A 16,968-nucleotide genomic window follows, 5' to 3' on the forward strand; every position below is an offset into this window, starting at 1 on the left:
GCGGATATCGGGTCCGCCTTTTACACCCGATCCAGGAACTGGGTCGCCCGATCCACTAGTAAATGGTAAGCGGGCGCCGGTTCGTTCTTCTCCACACCATCCGCAACCCGGCGGATAGTGGGATCGCCTTTTCCCCCCGATCCGGGGTTCGCAGCTCCGACCCGCCAGCTCTCTTCTTCGCCTCCAAATACCAAGATCGGTCGGACCTCCTCCTCCAACCTCGATCCTCCCATTCCCCTTCAGCTCCGACGATGCCCTAGCCCGTCGCCTCGCCGGAGTTCCGCCGGACCGCCTCTCGCCAGACTTCTCCGTCAAGCTCGCCTTCCTCAACCTGCTGCCGCCGCTTATCTCGCCTATATTTTTTGTAAAGCTGCCATTTTTACTGCCTCCCCTGTTAATTACTATTGCTTATTCTCCCAGGTTGTTACATTTAGTCGCTGGATCTAGGATCGGTAATTGCTTTACTCAATTCTTTTTTTTTATTATTTTGGTAATTTAGTAGATCTGATCAGTGTTTCAGTTTCTTCTTCTTTCTTTGTTGTTCTTACATCGTTGCTCTCTTGAATTATACGCAGTTTGAGCACGTTTTTGCTTGAATAATCTTGTAATTTTCGTTTTCTTATCAGATTGAGCGAATTGGTTTTGAATTCCGGCTCTAAGATTGTTTATGTAGATGAAAAGGTTTGGTTATCGTTGGGAGTGTTCTTAGACATTAGATCGCAAGCACATTCCTCCTAAAATAGAAGGCGAGGATTCCAGTTAATTTATATATTATAAGATGGATCCGCTGAAAACTTACTTGGGGAGGCTGGTATTAGAAGAACTAACTCCGGTGGTCATGGTTCTCACAACTCCTCTTGTCGAAGATTCTTGCCGCAAGAACGGGCTCGGTTTCGTCGACATGCTCCTCCCATTCTCTGTTTTCAAGAAATTTGATGGTTCGGAGATTCTTTCGTATTCTTTTTGAATCTTTGTGAATTAGCATATTCTTGCTTCTTTATGAATCGTTGTGAATTAGCATATTCTTGCTATTAGCTTGAATTGATAATTTTCTTGTTTGTGTTCTCTTTGTGTAGTGCCTGTTCGTACCGTAAATGACCAACCTTATAGGTTACAGATGTTCAAGCTACGAATGGTTTATGCTTCTGATGTGCGGCAACCAAACTACGAGGTGAAGTTGACGTTGATAGCTAGTTTTTTTTTTCGGTAATTGTATGCCTATCAACTAGTTCCTTCTGCTAATTTGTTATTTCTATGTAATCTTTTGGATAGAAAGACGAATGATCCTTTCAAGCTTCTAGCTGTTTCTCAGAGTGTTGATTTTTTGTTTTTTTTTTTACTTGTGTCTCAGAGTGTAAAAATTTAGAGGAGTATTGGTAATCTTTTTCCTTATTAATGGTTTTGATTTTGAACTATTTAGTGCTGTTTCCATTGAATGAGATCAAAGCTGAGATAAGCTAAGATGGACTTTATGATGTCTATAGTGTCAGTGGAATCATAATGCCTTTCAACCTGACTCAAAAATGAGAAAGTATCCTAATATCCAATATCTTGCCCTAATGCTGCCTTTTTCACCTCTCATGATATAGAAACCCTAGTTGCTAATTGGAGGCATTGGGCAGTCTTTGGCCACTCGGTTGCCCACATATAATCTCTTGAAGTGTTCCTCAGTGCTATTATGTTTAAACTATCCCTATTCACCTTCACTCTTTTTGAGTATCTGATTACATATTAGGAGCATTGCTGATAAATTGAAAATAAAATGGCCCACATAATTTTGTATGAGTTATTGCTTGTGAATTTGATATTATTCCTAAGCTGGCTGTATGGCAGCTTGTACGACTGATCACTTATTTCGAAACAGGCTGCAAAAGAGCATTTGAAGCAGGTTGTTCATGACTCTGGTGAAAAGGCTCTTTCTGATTTGCTTTCCGACCCTCCACAACTTGAAACTGTACTTAGCAGTGAGATGCCGCTCTTCTGGCAAATTTGACCTTCTGTTGTTCAGCTTTTACGTATTTTGTATTAACTGTCTTCTAAAAATTAAATCAACAGTGATACTTTTATGTATGTTGTGTTAAGTATCTTCTAAAATTAAATTAATGGTAAAAGGGAAAATGGACTGCCTGGCTTAAAAGCATTTTTGACTTGAATTTTTATCTTTCTGTAGTTGCTGCAGCTGTTCTTATGGGAATAACTTTGTTACTACTAGACAACCTTACATGATCTAGCAAACTATGTTTGTTTTTGTATTGGACTAGTCAAGAATAGTGAGCAAGATGCAACTAGTTCATCTTACCTTTGTTTTTAAGTGACAAAATTTTAATGTTGAGCGAATATACATTAATTAGTATGTTAGGTGATTTGTTGAATTGTACAACAAGTGATCTGATATTAAACAGGATTAGAAAACTTGAGATGGCTGTACGATGGGGACATATTTGGAAGATATGATGAGGAATCTTTTCAGTGTCAAAAGCTGATTTCAAAAGTAAGAAAAAAACGTTGTTTCTTTATGGCTGTGTGAGGCCATGAAATTTGTGTATTGTGCAAAAAGCAACAGTCTGTTGCTTCTTAAAATGTTGCCCCACTGCACAAATTCTATCAATCCATACTTAATCCCGCCCCATGTGAGATCAAAGATCCATATAAGACATGGTTTCTGATCTCATTTTTCCCAGAGTATCCACAAACTAGGCTAAAATCTTCTTAAATCTTCATGAATAAAAAAAAAGAGGATTAGGTATCCTTGTATCTTCACATAATGCATGTATCTGTGGCAAAGTGTTGCATTTAAAGGTGCATCTGTATATTTATCCATGAGCCTTGGAATGGCACCTTTGATCCGTATTTCCTCTCTTTAATTTAGGTTAATTTTGTGAAAAATAACCAGTAAGGTGTTAGATCTTTGCTAATAATGGATTCCTTATACCACATAACTGGCGCTGACTAATACTTTTTGCAGATTCAGAATCTGATTTATGCCCACAATGGATTCAAACATTCAATAAAGAACTTATACGGACTCTGTCCTTTTCGGAGCATGAGACTTTTGACCACCCTGTTGCATGTAAGCTTTGTTTCTATGGAAAGTGTCCTTAAATAGAGAATAGCTTATTGTTATTGAACATCATGATAGCTTTTGATTTGTGCTGAGTTCATGCACTTGAATTGTCCTACAGGCCTTTTAGTTGTTTCATCGAAGGATGAACAGCCCATCAATAAATTTGTCGATATTTTCAACACAAATCAGTTGCCTTCTCTTCTCAATGATGGTCTCATGGATCCAAAGATATTGAAGCACTATGTTCTTCTGCATGATAATCAAGATAGCTCACCAGAGAAGTACTTTTCTTTGCCTTCCATCATTTTCTGTATTGTATTTGATCTTTGCCATCTGAATACTGCAATAGACTAGATGAGCTCATGAGAGCATAGAATTTCCAGGTATGCCTTATCTGAGACATCGAATCAATCTCCATGTTTATGTACTTTTCTTGGTAAAAGAAAATTATAAGCCGTTTCAAATACTGTGCTAGAATGGCATGCCACAGTATTTATTGGAATACAATGATCAGGAAAAGACAATTAGTTGGACCTAATTATCTACGCTGAGCCTTCTCTCTTTCTAAGGATAAGATCTGAAGCTTCTGTGATTGATCCTTAACCAGCAGTGTGGTAGATGAAAGAATCATGCAAAGGAGCAAATTAGATCAAGAATATGAAGTGAAATAGAAGAAAGGAAGCAGAGGTTGAACTGAATGGTGCTGGTTGATGATTTGTCAGCATATCACTTAGACATGTTTCTTTCCTGTCATTGGCTGTAGGCTGCTACGTCAATTTAGTGTAGCTTGTACCTCTATGTAATAACAACTAACCAATAGCTAGCTATTGTTCCAACTGACTGCTTGACGGGGCTAATGATTGGCTTGTCTCCTTTTGAGATACTTCTAAATTTTGTCGAGAGAAGAAATTTCTAGTTTTTCTGTTTAAATATGTTGAGGGTTAGTGAATTGTCTGAATTACTCTAATGTTTTTTTCTGATTTACTTTGTCATTACTTCTTTCCGTCTATGGGTTTAAAATTGAAGATTTACTTTATCTGAAAAGAAAAAAAATGAAAAAAAAGTATAATGAAGACAACAACGTGCATTGGTGCGTCGGACGGAAGACATGAAGAAGAGGTGGTGCCATGATATAGATTATAGATGCTATCAATTAGTTTTGACCTTCTAGCCATTACAGGGTATAAATTGCAAATTCACAGATCAATATAGTTATTTTGTGGAGTTTATGAACTTATACCAGGTTTTTTATGCTTATGTGTCATCTATATATTTATGTAAATAAATTTCAGAAATTTACATCATCAAGGGAAAAAGTGGAGGTTCAGTGAAGAAGATGGTCCATAATTGGTCATCACTTTAATTTTTCAATCTTTTGCTGATATTATTTCTCAGTTTCTATGCAAGTCTGAATTGCCTTTTGTTCTCTGAAGATTGATTATAATAGTTTCATTTCTTTTTTTTTCTACTAAAGGGCAACCCACATTTTAGCAGAAATGAGGAACACTTTCGGTCCAAATGACTGTAAATTGTTGTGCATTAATTCTGCCACAGAAGATGTTAATAACAAGGGATTTTCATCAGTACCTTATGTAAGTTGACAATTGAGGAAACGAGTTAATCCTTTTGATTTCTAAAAGTGCTAAAAGTGTTTAGTAAATATATTGTATATTTACATCTCAATTCTGTACAGAAAACTCATGGCTTCCTTGGAGAAGACATTGCCCGGTGCCTTAACTTGGAAGATCTCAAATCGGTGAGCGTTCATCAACCATCATTATAGATGGTGGGATGGTACTAACTTTTTTAATCTAAATAGTGCTATATTATTGATAAGCAAGAGAGAGAACTATTTTTTACTTTCCAAAACACCCTTTTGGCCTTGTACACAAGAGTGACGATTAATTTTGTTTTAATGCGCATCAAGGATTTAAGTGTCGTGGTATGGGACTGTGCTTAGAACTTGTTGGCATGGTACGACATAGTGTCGTGCCGTGCCGTGCCATGCCGATGTGTGCCTGTCACAAAAATACCTATGTGCCGACGCACTATGACATGAAATATTTATTTTCTTTGGCACCGATATATTCTAATTGCTTATTTTATATCTTTATCAAATATTTTGCTCTTTATAAGATAATTACTCACTATATTCAAAGAAAAAAGGATGTTGAGCCGTGCCATCAGCTTGGTGGTCTTATAGTGCAGATATCTTGTCAGTATGGTATGGTATGGTATGATATGGTGGGCACAGCCCATGCTGATGGGCACATAAAACCTTGATGCACGTACATGTGCCTTTACTAGATAAGCCACTTATTTTCTCTAATGATTATTTGATTAGATAAAGGACTTCATGCAAGATCTTAATTCTAACCATATCATCCCATTTATGGAGCAGAAGATACGCATCCTCAATCAGCAGGTATGTGCTTTCATTACTCCCTATTGGTGTATGCCAGTTGCCAACTTTCTAAATTCTCTTGGTTTTCTTTAGGTAGCTACAACCAGGAAAGGTTTTAGAAACCAAATAAAGAACTTGTGGTGGCGAAAAGGAAAAGATGATTTGCCTGAAGACCCTAGTGGTTCTACGTAAGAGATCTATTGCTGGCAATATTGGATTTACATTTTCTTTTAACTCCAAATTTTATATACATTACTGTCTTAAATTCTTCTTTTTCCCTATTCCTTCTAACAGGTATACATTTAGCTCAATAGAGACCCAGATTAGAATATTGGGTGATTATGCCTTCATACTGCAAGACTATGAACTTGCTTTGTCAAATTACCGGTTACTATCCACAGACTACAAGCTCGATAAAGCTTGGAAACGCTATGCTGGCGTGCAGGTACCTGACTTGATAATTCTTTTACATTAAGAATACTTTGAATATGTTACTGTGGGACAAAACAAACTTAAAAGCAAATGACATATCTCGGGTTGCTAGGGGTTGGCTTATTTCTTGGGTAAATGGGACCCTAGACTGGTTTTGTAAGCAAATTTAGGACGTGACCTGAGGTAGATCCAACAGCTACTGGTTGTTGGATAAATACTGCATACCTGATTTTTGCATAGGGGTGGAACTGGGCCGGGCTTGGGTCGGGTATTACTATGCCCAAGCCCGGCCCAAAAAAAATGTTGGGCTTCGGGTCGGGCTTTTACCCAATTTTTTTTTAAAATTGAGGCCCGGCCCAGGCCCAAACCCAATGCCCAATACCCATCGGGCTTTGTGGAGGCCCATTTTATGCATCTATCATATAATATATGAATACTTTTATTTGTATAAAATTAAAATAAAATACCTATTTTTAGTTTTACCACATCAAAGAAATTAATATCTAAGATCAAATATATCATAATATAGAACTAAATATTTTGTTAATATATAATATATCCTCATATATATAAGTACATATCATTAATAACAATATATACTATATCATTTATTTCTTTTAATAGATAAATAATATATATAATTAAATATTTTATTTTGATAATTAATATATCGGGCTTTTGGGTCGGGCTCGGGTCGGGCTTGGACATGCCCAAATAGGCCCAAAATTTTTTCGGGCCTAAATTTTTAAACCCGGCCCGAACCCAAAGTTGTATTTTTAATATCCAAAGCCCGGCCCAAACATGGCCCATCGGGCCGGGCCTTGTTTAGGCCCGGGCCCAGTTCCACCCCTGTTTGCATGACTACCAGCCTTTTACTCTTTAAAGTCTGTTTTGATGAGCAGGATTAAGGTACTGTACATTCTTATGCTTTCTTGTTTGTTTCTGTTTATAAGCACTTCCCTATTGTCTGTAATACTATAGGAGCTTGAACACTTATTCCTCACTTGTTGGTAATCTAATTAATTCAGTTTTGAATTGCCTTGTTACTTCTTTGTACTAATCTCACAGGAAATGAGTGGACTTTGTTACTTCATGCTGGATCAATCAAGAAAGGAAGCAGAGTACTGCATGGAAAATGCTTTCAGTACATATTTGGTATATACCTCTTTTAGCTCAGTAGAAGTGGCTTTACATGTTTGTTAATTTGGGAAATATGTTTAGAAATTGAGAGCAGCTGAGTAGGAGAAAAGGGCAGTAGTTTATTATGTATTATTTTGTTTTATTTCCTTTCTTTTTCCTTTTTACAACCTTTTACTGATGTATTAAGACCAAGTTCTCGTTGCTTGTCTTTTATTACACTTCTCATTTTGCCAATGTAACTAAATTGCCTTTTTCATCCACTTAGATAACGATTGAAAAACTATGTGCAGAGAGTTGGTTCATCAGGTCAGAGATATGCTAGCAGATGTGGCCTCTGGTGGGCAGAGATGCTCAAGGCTAGGGCACAATATAGGGAGGCATCCGGTGTTTATTTCCGTATTTCGATCGAGGTAATTATATTATTTAGAAAGTATGATTGGATGATCCTTTTTTGTTTGCCATTGATCAACCGTTGTTCTTCAGGAACCTTCTTTGCATGCTGCCGTAATGCTTGAGCAAGCAGCAGGCTGCTATTTGTTATCCAAACCACCTCTATTGCGGAAGTATGGGTTCCATCTCATTCTAGCTGGCAATCGCTATTATATCTCTGATCAGGTGTCTAATTTTTCTTGCATATTTCTCTTAGTAATTCACAATGTTATGAATGATAGACAAACTTGTCGTAGATTTGCCCATCCTAAGCATTCTTTGTGTGATGTGCAGATAAAACATGCTATTCGAGCGTATAGAAATGCTCTCTTTGTGTACAGCGAAAATGCCTGGAGTTACATAAATGATCATGTTCATTTTAATGTCGGAAGGTATCCTATCAGTTTTAAATTTGTATTTATCGTATTTCTGGTTTTCCTTTCAGTTTTACTTTATTTTCTTGCATTGTTCAGGTGGTACGGATTTCTTGGGATGTTTGATGTGGCAATCAACCACATGTTAGAGGTTCTGGCATGTGGTCATCAGTCATTGGCAACACAAAGCACTTTCCTTAATGACTTCTTCCATTTTGTTCAGGTAGTTTATGAATATATACCCTCCTTTTTTTGTTTTGGTACAGTTTACCTATTATACTGACAGTCTGTGACTTTGAGTACCTCAGAGACTGGGAAAGAGTTTTGATGTATGTAAGCTTCAACTTCCTGTTATCAACTTATTTTCGCTCAAAATTGTCTATGAAGATCATCGGACTTATGCATCTACTGCTGATGTAAGTTGATCCATACTCTACTGCTATCCTGCTTCTTTTCCTTTTCTTTATGTTTTATCCTTTGGAGATGTCTGAAGAAGTTTTCCAGTTGTTATTATTGGTCATTTATGTTTATCATCATTGCTTGTTCTTAGGTCTTATATATGATCTTTTTTTCACAAGTTATTCTTGAAATTCATCCTCAAAGACTTCGAGCCAAGGATATTTTCTCAGTTTGTACTGAAGTCTAGTATTTGCTTTTCATCACTGAAGTCTAGTGTGCAGTTGAAAAGCACACACATTAGATTATCTATACAGCAAAACCATCATATAGTATTTCAATATAATATCTTTCTCAACTACAGGTATAGAGAGACTAGCAACTGTTTGAATCTTTAAATACACTTTGGCTACAAATTAATATCAATGGAAATATTACTTTTATTGCATTTTGTTGCTTCTGTATAAACCTATGATCCTTCTGTACACATGTTCTGGATACAGAGAAAGTAACAAGTATCAGTGTTAATCTTAACATTCCATAGCTTGCATATTCTGGGATGTCTAGAATTAAGCATTTGCTTGCTGTTGACTTTTCTTTTAAGCAGGTTGATGTCACCGAGAGTTTGTGGCAAGCCTTGGAAGAAGAAATGGTTCCAGTGTCTACTGTCAGGGCCAACTGGCTTGATTCACAACCAAAATCCTCCTCCAGAAAAGACGATGACTTTTCTATTTGTGTGGCTGGAGGTGGGGTTCAGTAGCTTTCTCAACTGTCCCTTTAATAGAAAAATGTATAATACTGTTTCCTCTGCAACTTCATTTGTTGTTAGCCACAATGTATCGGTAACCCAAAAGCATCCTTTCTTAAAATAGTAATATTAGCTTTCTTATTAAATTAAGGGTAAACTAGGAAAAGTAGGCACATTAAAATGATTTCTTATCTCTCTTATTATCCAAATAGAAATTTCATTTAATTGAATTCAATGGTTTTTTTCTTTTGGGCTGAAATCAATTGAAGTCTATTCAAATTTGGGTGAAATCCCAAGTGTTACTTCAAAGGAGTCCGGCTACTATACTCTTATGAGTACGATCGCCCTCGTACTCATAAGTTGTTTTCGATGATAGAGCTTCCGAAACGACGATCCACACTGTTAAACGTTATTTAGAGCATTTAAAACTGCTAGAAATTAAATTTCATAATTTTTCGACATCATTTACCTTACGATCAAAAACTCACAAAATTGACCATTTTTAACGGCCGGTATGGGATACTTGCTAGTTTAATGGTGGAAAAGAATCGGAATAGGTAGAATTTTTGATAGAAAATTCTACTAAGTACCTAGATAAAGATCAATAACTCCGATCTTAAATTAAAGAATCCGATCATCCATTTTTAGGACGTCGTTCGATTTTGACCATTCATTTTATGCCCGCTTGATGGACTTTATTATGATTTCGAAAAATTACGAAATTTATTTTCTAGAAGTTTCAAATACTCTAGATCATATTTAACGGAGTGGATCGTCGATTCGGAAGCTCTATCATCGAAAACAACTTATGAGTATTAAGAGCCCACTACTCATAATAGTATAGTAGCCCTACTCTACTTCAAAGTTCAAATGATGGCATTTGGTTATCATAGGAAATCCGACCAATTTCTTTGAAATTTCTTGAATTCTATAGCTGTTCTAGACACTGGATTTGAGAAAACTACAATTCCAATTCCTTGATTTCTAAGGATTTAAGGAAGCCAAACAGGGTTAATTCATTGGCTGAGATTGATTCTTGTCTTCTCTTCCACACTGCTTTTTCCAGAAAAATTGTTAATGGTGAGATGTTTCTGTTGGATCAGATATAAAGAATTGACAAAAAGTTAGCAAAATGAATTGACAATAGTGAGATGTTTCTGTTGGAGTAGATATAAAGATTTGACAAAAAGTTAGCAAAAGGTTGACAATAGTGAGGAACTTTTAAAAATTTTGTCGATAAATCTATAGTGGGTGGCTGTTTTGCATGTACTGATGAAGTGTTGATCTGATTGATTGCAGAAGCAGTAAAAGTGGAGGTTGAGCTTAAAAATCCTTTGCAGATTTCAATATCTGTTTCTTCCATTTCTCTTATCTGTGAGCTCTCTGCAAGTTCTGAGGCATCAACTATTGGTATGTTGCTCACCCATGAAACTTGCAACTATTTTCGTGTGCTAATAAAGTTGGTTAAAACCCCAACAAATTCACGTGTATTGGGGAAATATATCTGTCAACTATGCAGACCGAAGTGTGTCATCTGCTGAAGTTCAAGAAGATACAAATTTGATGAAGACATCCTTTTGTAGGTATATCTAATTTAGTTTAATGTTATTGCATTCAAGAATCATTTGTCTAGAACCTTCTGGATAAAAATGGCGCTTGTCATTGATCATTGCAGCGATCAAAAAGGTGAAAACAGTTCCTTTACTTTATCAAAGATTGATGTCGAATTAGGAGGAGGTGAAACCAAGAGGGTAAGGTTCCTAGTAACAAGTTCCTATATATTTATTGTTTCCTTTTCATGAATTTTTTTATGGATCCTGGGATTCTACTTTCTAGTATGTTTCTAGTTGTGGCATTAATGCTTGGTTAATGTTTCAATTCATTTGTTAGGTCAATAAGTCTTAAGTTTCCAGAATTATAATATTAACAGATTTAATTAACTTTTTTGTATATGCTGCACCTGAACTGCTTCCTTGAATTTGATTTTCCACTTGTAATATGCTTGTGAAAATATTGTAGAATGACCTGCCAAAGAAAAAATAGTAATGGCATGAAGCATGTCATTGTACAGTAATATCGAAATGAGACATTGAAGTGTGGCCATATTCCAATTAGTGTCGACTTTTCTATTTATGATACTTAAAAATATGGAGAAGATTGACGTCCATAACTTCACACTGTGTATCAAAGTTTGATTTGTACTGTGAATATAGGTGCGACAACCTTTGCCCTGTGAAGCCCATCATGCCAGTCGTTTATGGGCCACAGGCTTCATTTTGTTTTAGTTACCAATCTTCAACCACCAATCATCTGCCCAGGAAAAACATTCAATAGCATCAAATATAATTTCCAGCACATGCTTTAATTCATAAAGGAAGTAAAATATATGATATGTCCTGCTATGTTTGCATATTCACTCATGGTCGACATTTATGTCTCACAGCTCGGTAGCCTCCATGTTTATTGGTTGGGAAAGATTGAGGAGAATTTTCTTCTATGTAGCTGTTTTTTCTAATAGTTAGGCAATGTTTATAGCTACTCTGTCTACTGTTGCTCTGTACTTATCAGAATTTGATTTCCCTGATATAATTTAGCCATTTTCACTGCATTAATTTTTCCATTTTGCTTGTGTTGATTTTCAGGTACAACTTGAAGTTACTCCGAAAGTGGAAGGTGTTCTAAAATTAGTTGGGTTGAGGTGGACTCTATCAGATTCGGTGGTCGGTTATCAACACTTTGAGACTGATGCAAAGAAGAAACACAAGAAAGGGAAGAGATCAAAGCATTCTTGGAAGAGTAGCCTGAATTTAATTGTGATAAAGGTCAGTGCCTTCCACTTTCTTAATCCACTTTTGTTTGAAGATCTAAGTAGTAACTCCTTTTTTTACAATTAGGGCATACCAAAACTTGAGGGACGTGTTGATGGTTTTCCAACAAAAACATTTGCGGGTGACTTACGGCTTCTCATGCTGAGTCTGAGAAACCATTCAGAATATTCTCTGAAGGTCTGATCATCATGATTTAATATTTTTACCCTTTTTTTTGCCTTTACTGTTTTCTAAGTTTGTCTTAGAAGCAATATTTAACCAAGCAATTTTTGTAAATCATCTATGTAAAAGAAAAGTAAAATTCGCTATATTCTTGGTAAATTGTCGTAAAAAACTAATAAAATCTTCCTGAAATTTGCAGAACATCAGGATGAAAGTAAGTCATCCGAGATTCTTGATTCCCGCTAATTCTGCGGACATTCATGAGGATTTTCCTCAATGCTTAGAAAAGCAGAGACAAATGGAAAACAAGGATGCGTCAGGAAATGCTAAAAATTTATCCAGGAGTGCCTTCTTTTCATTTCCAAATGTGAGGAGAAATTCTGGAATACGATCATTAGTTTCAATCTTACTACAAAGTTGGTCTATAATCTTTTAAATTTGTTTTCACTTTTTTTATACAGGATGTTACTATTCGAGGCGGCGAAACATTCTCATGGCCTCTTTGGTTTCATTCTGGGTCTTCTGGAAATATATCTCTTTATATGTCAATATACTATGAAATGGAAGGTGGTTCTAGTGACATGACATACCGTACACTGCGCATGAATTACAATTTGGAGGTAATATTTCTATTAAAAAATTCATGTTTTATAGGGTACATTTTCCGGTATGTTTAAAAGTAATCACCTAGGTGCAACTTTTTGAACCTAATGTACTTTTTCATTGAGAACTGAGATTTGTTGGAATAAATTGACTGAATGAGTTATTTTAATTGCTCTCTGGTGGATTCAATGCCTGGTAGAGAAGGTTGTGGAACTCTTGCTGGTACCAGTTCAACTTTTTGAGGAAGTGGGTACCCTAGTTATTTGCTCCATAAGCCACTGCGTAATAAATTTAGACAGTGGTTCCATTATTGAATGTGTATGTATTTTGGCATTGTGGACTTTTGTGTTGTTCATTTCATTCTAGGAATCTGAGCAAAGAATGAGAGATACTGGTGCTTATTTTTTTGTGTACTCATACGTGTCACCAAGAAGTTTTCAGTCTTCATAAATTTACTGTGGTTAGGTTGCATAATTATCTCTTGGCATTCTTCATAACAGCCTCTATTCTTCGGAGCAATTGAGTGATTTAGGCATGCACATGGCTTGCCCACATCTGGCCCTAATACCATTTTTTTCTTCACGTATTCAGTAATACGAAGTAATAAAGATGAAAAAAAAAACAAAGTAATAAGGGAATATATCCAGTCCTGTTGGCAAATTTTTTTTGAAATTGAGCACAACCGGCAGGTCAGACATAACATAGATGCAGCCATCAGTTGGTAAGTTGAAAGCTAATTTGGAAATCACTTGTTTATAGATACCTGTAGCTAATAGTTAAAACTTGAAAAATTGAAAAGAAAGGAGAAAACAGGAAGGAAAAAAAATTATGACTGCTTTTTTGAATTGGCAAATCCTTTTGCAGTGTGGTTGGAATTGACTTTTTCATGCAGTAGAAAAGATTGAGGGAAAGAAACTTTGATTAAGTGTGAGAAAAATGGTTGAACAAGTGGATGTAGTTTCTTTTTATGTACATACTGATTGTTTTCTTCATGAAGTAGATAATTAGATCATTTTGGAAAGGTATTCCATCAACTATCTTTACCTATTTCTGTTGCTTGCCGTTATTGAGTTTATTTCTTTATTAAGTGGGCTGTTTTGGTACTATTTTTCATGCTATGAAAGTATAATCACCATTTGGCAGCTTTGTCTTGTTCTCCAAGTAATGTCCCCTTTATTTTGACAGGTTTTGCCGTCATTAGATATTTCATTCCTGATCAGCCCATGGCCGTCAAGGTTACAAGAGTATTTTGTGCGTATGGACGTTGTTAATAGAACCATTTCGGAGACATTCTTACTGCATCAATTGTCATGTGTTGGCAATCAGTTGGTGATATCAGCATTACCTTCCTGCAATTCTATCTGCTCCATGCAAGAAATATTTGCGGGCCAGACATTATCATGCTTCTTTAAGCTAAAGGTTTGAGAGCATTTTATTAATTCCACTGTTAAACTAATCTACTTTAAATAGATAGTCTCATGCAGGAATACAGAATCTTATTTGACCATGTCTTAAAGTAGTTGTCTTGTTGGCCCATTTCCACAAACTGTTAAATATTTGATTAACAAATTTTTTTTTGAGGCTAATACGAAGACAAACCTTCTGAAAATAGAGCCATTTGCATTTTGACCCCCCGGGATAGAAAAACATACATCTAAACCCAATAAATGTTTAGACTATTATCACTTAACCTCCTTTTGTCACATTTTACATTGAAGAATTGTCAAATATTGAAGAATTGTCAAAAAATCATAGAATGGTTTCGAGGTTCATATTTTAAGGCTACAGAGCAGTACGTGAATGAAAAATGTGACAGGAAGGGGGTTGAAGTGCTAAAGGTCTAAATGTTACATTGCTGAATGTTGGTTTTTTATATTTCAGAAGAGAAACTGTAATGACGCTATTTGCAGGGGTTTTCTACAATTTAACCTTTTCTCATTTAACACAATGTTTTCGTTGCTGATTACATTTGTGATGTTGAATGCCCCGGATTATTCTTTTGTTCCTTGTCTTATGAGCTTGTATGCGTATGCCTATTAGGTCCTAATGACAGGTGAAAAGAATGAGGAGTCTGTCCAAGGAAGTGATATGCTGTTGTCGTCTGCGATCAGCAACGATATGCTACTAGATGTATCAAGGTCACCTTTGTCTGATTTTCATTATCAAGAAAGGTATCACCAGGGAAAGTTAGTGAAGGTACAGACATCTCCTTCCAAATTAGATAACCGAGGCTTATTGATCTCACTAAATACCTGTAGAACTTATATCTGATGTTGCATTGTGGATGCATGGTATTTGGACATTTCTCAGTAGTGGCTTTAGCCTATCACCACTTAGTTTAGATCAATGTTTAATATTTCCATTTCCGGTCCATTTTTTTCAATATCATCCATATAGGGGGGTCCAACTTATTATTGATATATGTTATTAATTAATCGTAAATCATGTGGCCTCACTCCAGCAAACTTGAATGTTACTCATGCATTTCATAAAATTAAGCTGCTCTGCTCTTAATAAACATTCCGCTTTGACTGATTTCATCGACTCTTTCTGTATGGTTCAGGGATATCAGAGCCTTCTTGATTTCATCATGATTTCAAAGATGGTAAGTAGTAACTTGGATTCAGAGGAAGGACCAAACCAGCTGCTGCTATCTAACCATGCATGCCATTGCAGGCAAGAGCTTGAATCTTCTTTAAGCTTTCCTTTTCCTTTTTCTGTTTTGGCTAGAATGTATGCTTACCCCGTAACTATATAGATGACTACTGTTTGATTTAGGCAGATTCTGTTTTATTTAAATTTTCAGTCAACTAAGTACTCTCCCATCCCAAAGAATTGGTACGGAGTCAGTTATATTCAAATGGACTCAGACTAAAGTCTACTACTACTATAGTCGTGGGGTTCAATCCAAAAGATATAGAACTAGACCCAGGACCTTTTCCAAATCACTCTCTTTTCCTTTTTTTCTTTTTTTTCTCTCATTTTTGAAGCTTCAAGGGCCTTGTATTTTTTTTTTTTTTTAATGTTTTATTCTTCTCTCAGTATCAGCAGGACTAGCCCAATTTGGTGGCTAATGGATGGACCTCGAACAATTTATCATGAATTTTCAAGTTCTTTTTGCGAGATTGATCTGCAGTTGACGATCCACAACTGTTCTAATAGTCTCGTCTCTATCCGAGTTGCAACATTTGACAGCATGCTAGAGACGACCCAATCCAGTGATGCAGTTCATCTCTCTGATAATTCTAACGATCAGGGAGGATGGTATGATGTTTCTTTAACAAATGACATTAAGCTTATTTCTAATGTCCAAGGGAGCCGTTCTCAAAAGCGATTAAGTGAAAGCACTCCCCCTTTTGTTTGGAGCGCATTAAGTTCCACTCAACTTGCTATGGAGCCAGCATCTACAGCCAAACTACCTCTCAAAATCTTTGTATTCTCACCTGGAACATATAATTTATCAAATTATGAATTGCATTGGAAAATACAACCACAGGGGGAAGGAATAACTGATGAAGTGAAAAATAAGTCGTCTTCAGGCTTGGGACAAGGGCACCCATTTTATCTTACTGTTCTGCAGGCTCCTTAATGAGACCCTAAAGCTGCTTCAGATCTTACTTCAAAATTTTTTCATATGGGAGGTTTTGTCTTATGTGATTGTTGTATATTATGGGCAAATATGACAGGAAAGAGAAATATATCTTCAGCTATTGGCGAAATTTTGCTCCCAGGTACAGGTACCATTAGCTCAGCTTCTTGTGTTATTTTCAAAGTTAACACCTTGTTTAATCAGGCATTAGCTATTGGTTCAACTATACTTTAGGTCCCTTTTTTTTTTTTGGTCCGGGGCTCAATGGGACAGGACTTTTATTCCGTGTTTGTGCTGAAAAATAGCCATATAACAATCCACTGTTTATGTTCTGTATCTAGCGATCATTCCATCTAAATTTTTTTTCACAGAAATCGTGATATGTTACCTTCATTGAATCATTGATCAACTGTGTAGTGCTCACAAAACTGCTAATGTAAGCGTTATTGGTGAAGGATTAAATTTATTTGGCCATTTTTTCTACTTGTGCTGTTGTCTTATTGACTCAGACGCCGTTGATGTCGATTTCAACTGAATTGTGCAGATTTGATCCAGGTAAAGCCTGAAATGTCAACTGCTTGATCGATTATATAATAGTGCATTCATTCTAGTTATATATTTTCCTGCTCCATGCCAAATGCCTCTATTGTCATCCCATAGTAAGGACATCAATTCTGTGGGTTGGGTTCGCAATCTTACTTGTTGCAAAGGTTGTAGATTTCCTTTCTCTCATTGAACGGATTGAGGGTTTGCCAGTCGCAAATCCTTGCTGGGGTGAAGAAATTAAGCATGTAAGATC

The 16,968-nt window shown here is 36.2% G+C and overlaps 1 protein-coding gene across 3 annotated transcripts; it reads left to right on the forward strand.

Moving 5' to 3' along the window:
* Positions 201-16,652, forward strand: LOC109715216 (trafficking protein particle complex subunit 8). Of its 3 annotated transcripts, none has more exons than XM_020240122.1 (29): positions 201-452; positions 627-938; positions 1,077-1,171; positions 1,865-1,964; positions 2,966-3,070; positions 3,183-3,345; positions 4,539-4,656; positions 4,758-4,820; positions 5,409-5,489; positions 5,562-5,656; positions 5,763-5,913; positions 6,969-7,055; positions 7,331-7,450; positions 7,524-7,655; positions 7,764-7,861; positions 7,943-8,066; positions 8,152-8,259; positions 8,847-8,985; positions 10,287-10,397; positions 10,507-10,570; positions 10,663-10,738; positions 11,630-11,809; positions 11,882-11,992; positions 12,177-12,344; positions 12,439-12,597; positions 13,766-13,999; positions 14,621-14,776; positions 15,144-15,256; positions 15,629-16,652. In XM_020240122.1, the coding sequence occupies exons 2-29, from the start codon at positions 779-781 to the stop codon at positions 16,167-16,169; spliced, it is 3,852 nt and encodes a 1,283-aa protein (XP_020095711.1). In that variant the 5' UTR covers positions 201-452; positions 627-778; the 3' UTR covers positions 16,170-16,652. The 3 variants fall into 3 exon arrangements, with proteins under 3 accessions (XP_020095711.1, XP_020095709.1, XP_020095710.1); XM_020240120.1 differs by having other exon boundaries at positions 202-452; positions 15,623-16,652; XM_020240121.1 differs by having other exon boundaries at positions 202-364; positions 15,623-16,652.

The sequence above is a fragment of the Ananas comosus genome, linkage group 9 (assembly GCF_001540865.1).
Source record: "Ananas comosus cultivar F153 linkage group 9, ASM154086v1, whole genome shotgun sequence".
Classification (NCBI taxonomy): Eukaryota; Viridiplantae; Streptophyta; class Magnoliopsida; order Poales; family Bromeliaceae; genus Ananas; species Ananas comosus.

What these genes read in the sequence shown, in the direction of transcription:
- LOC109715216 (XM_020240120.1), top strand. Translation starts at nt 779, where the DNA reads ATGGATCCGCTGAAAACTTACTTGGGGAGGCTGGTATTAGAAGAACTA. An exon ending in CTTATGCATCTACTGCTGAT is followed by an intron (nt 8,260 to 8,846) that starts GTAAGTTGATCC and finishes TCTTTTAAGCAG; the next exon opens with GTTGATGTCACCGAGAGTTT. An exon ending in CCTTCTTTTCATTTCCAAAT is followed by an intron (nt 12,345 to 12,438) that starts GTGAGGAGAAAT and finishes TTTTTTATACAG; the next exon opens with GATGTTACTATTCGAGGCGG.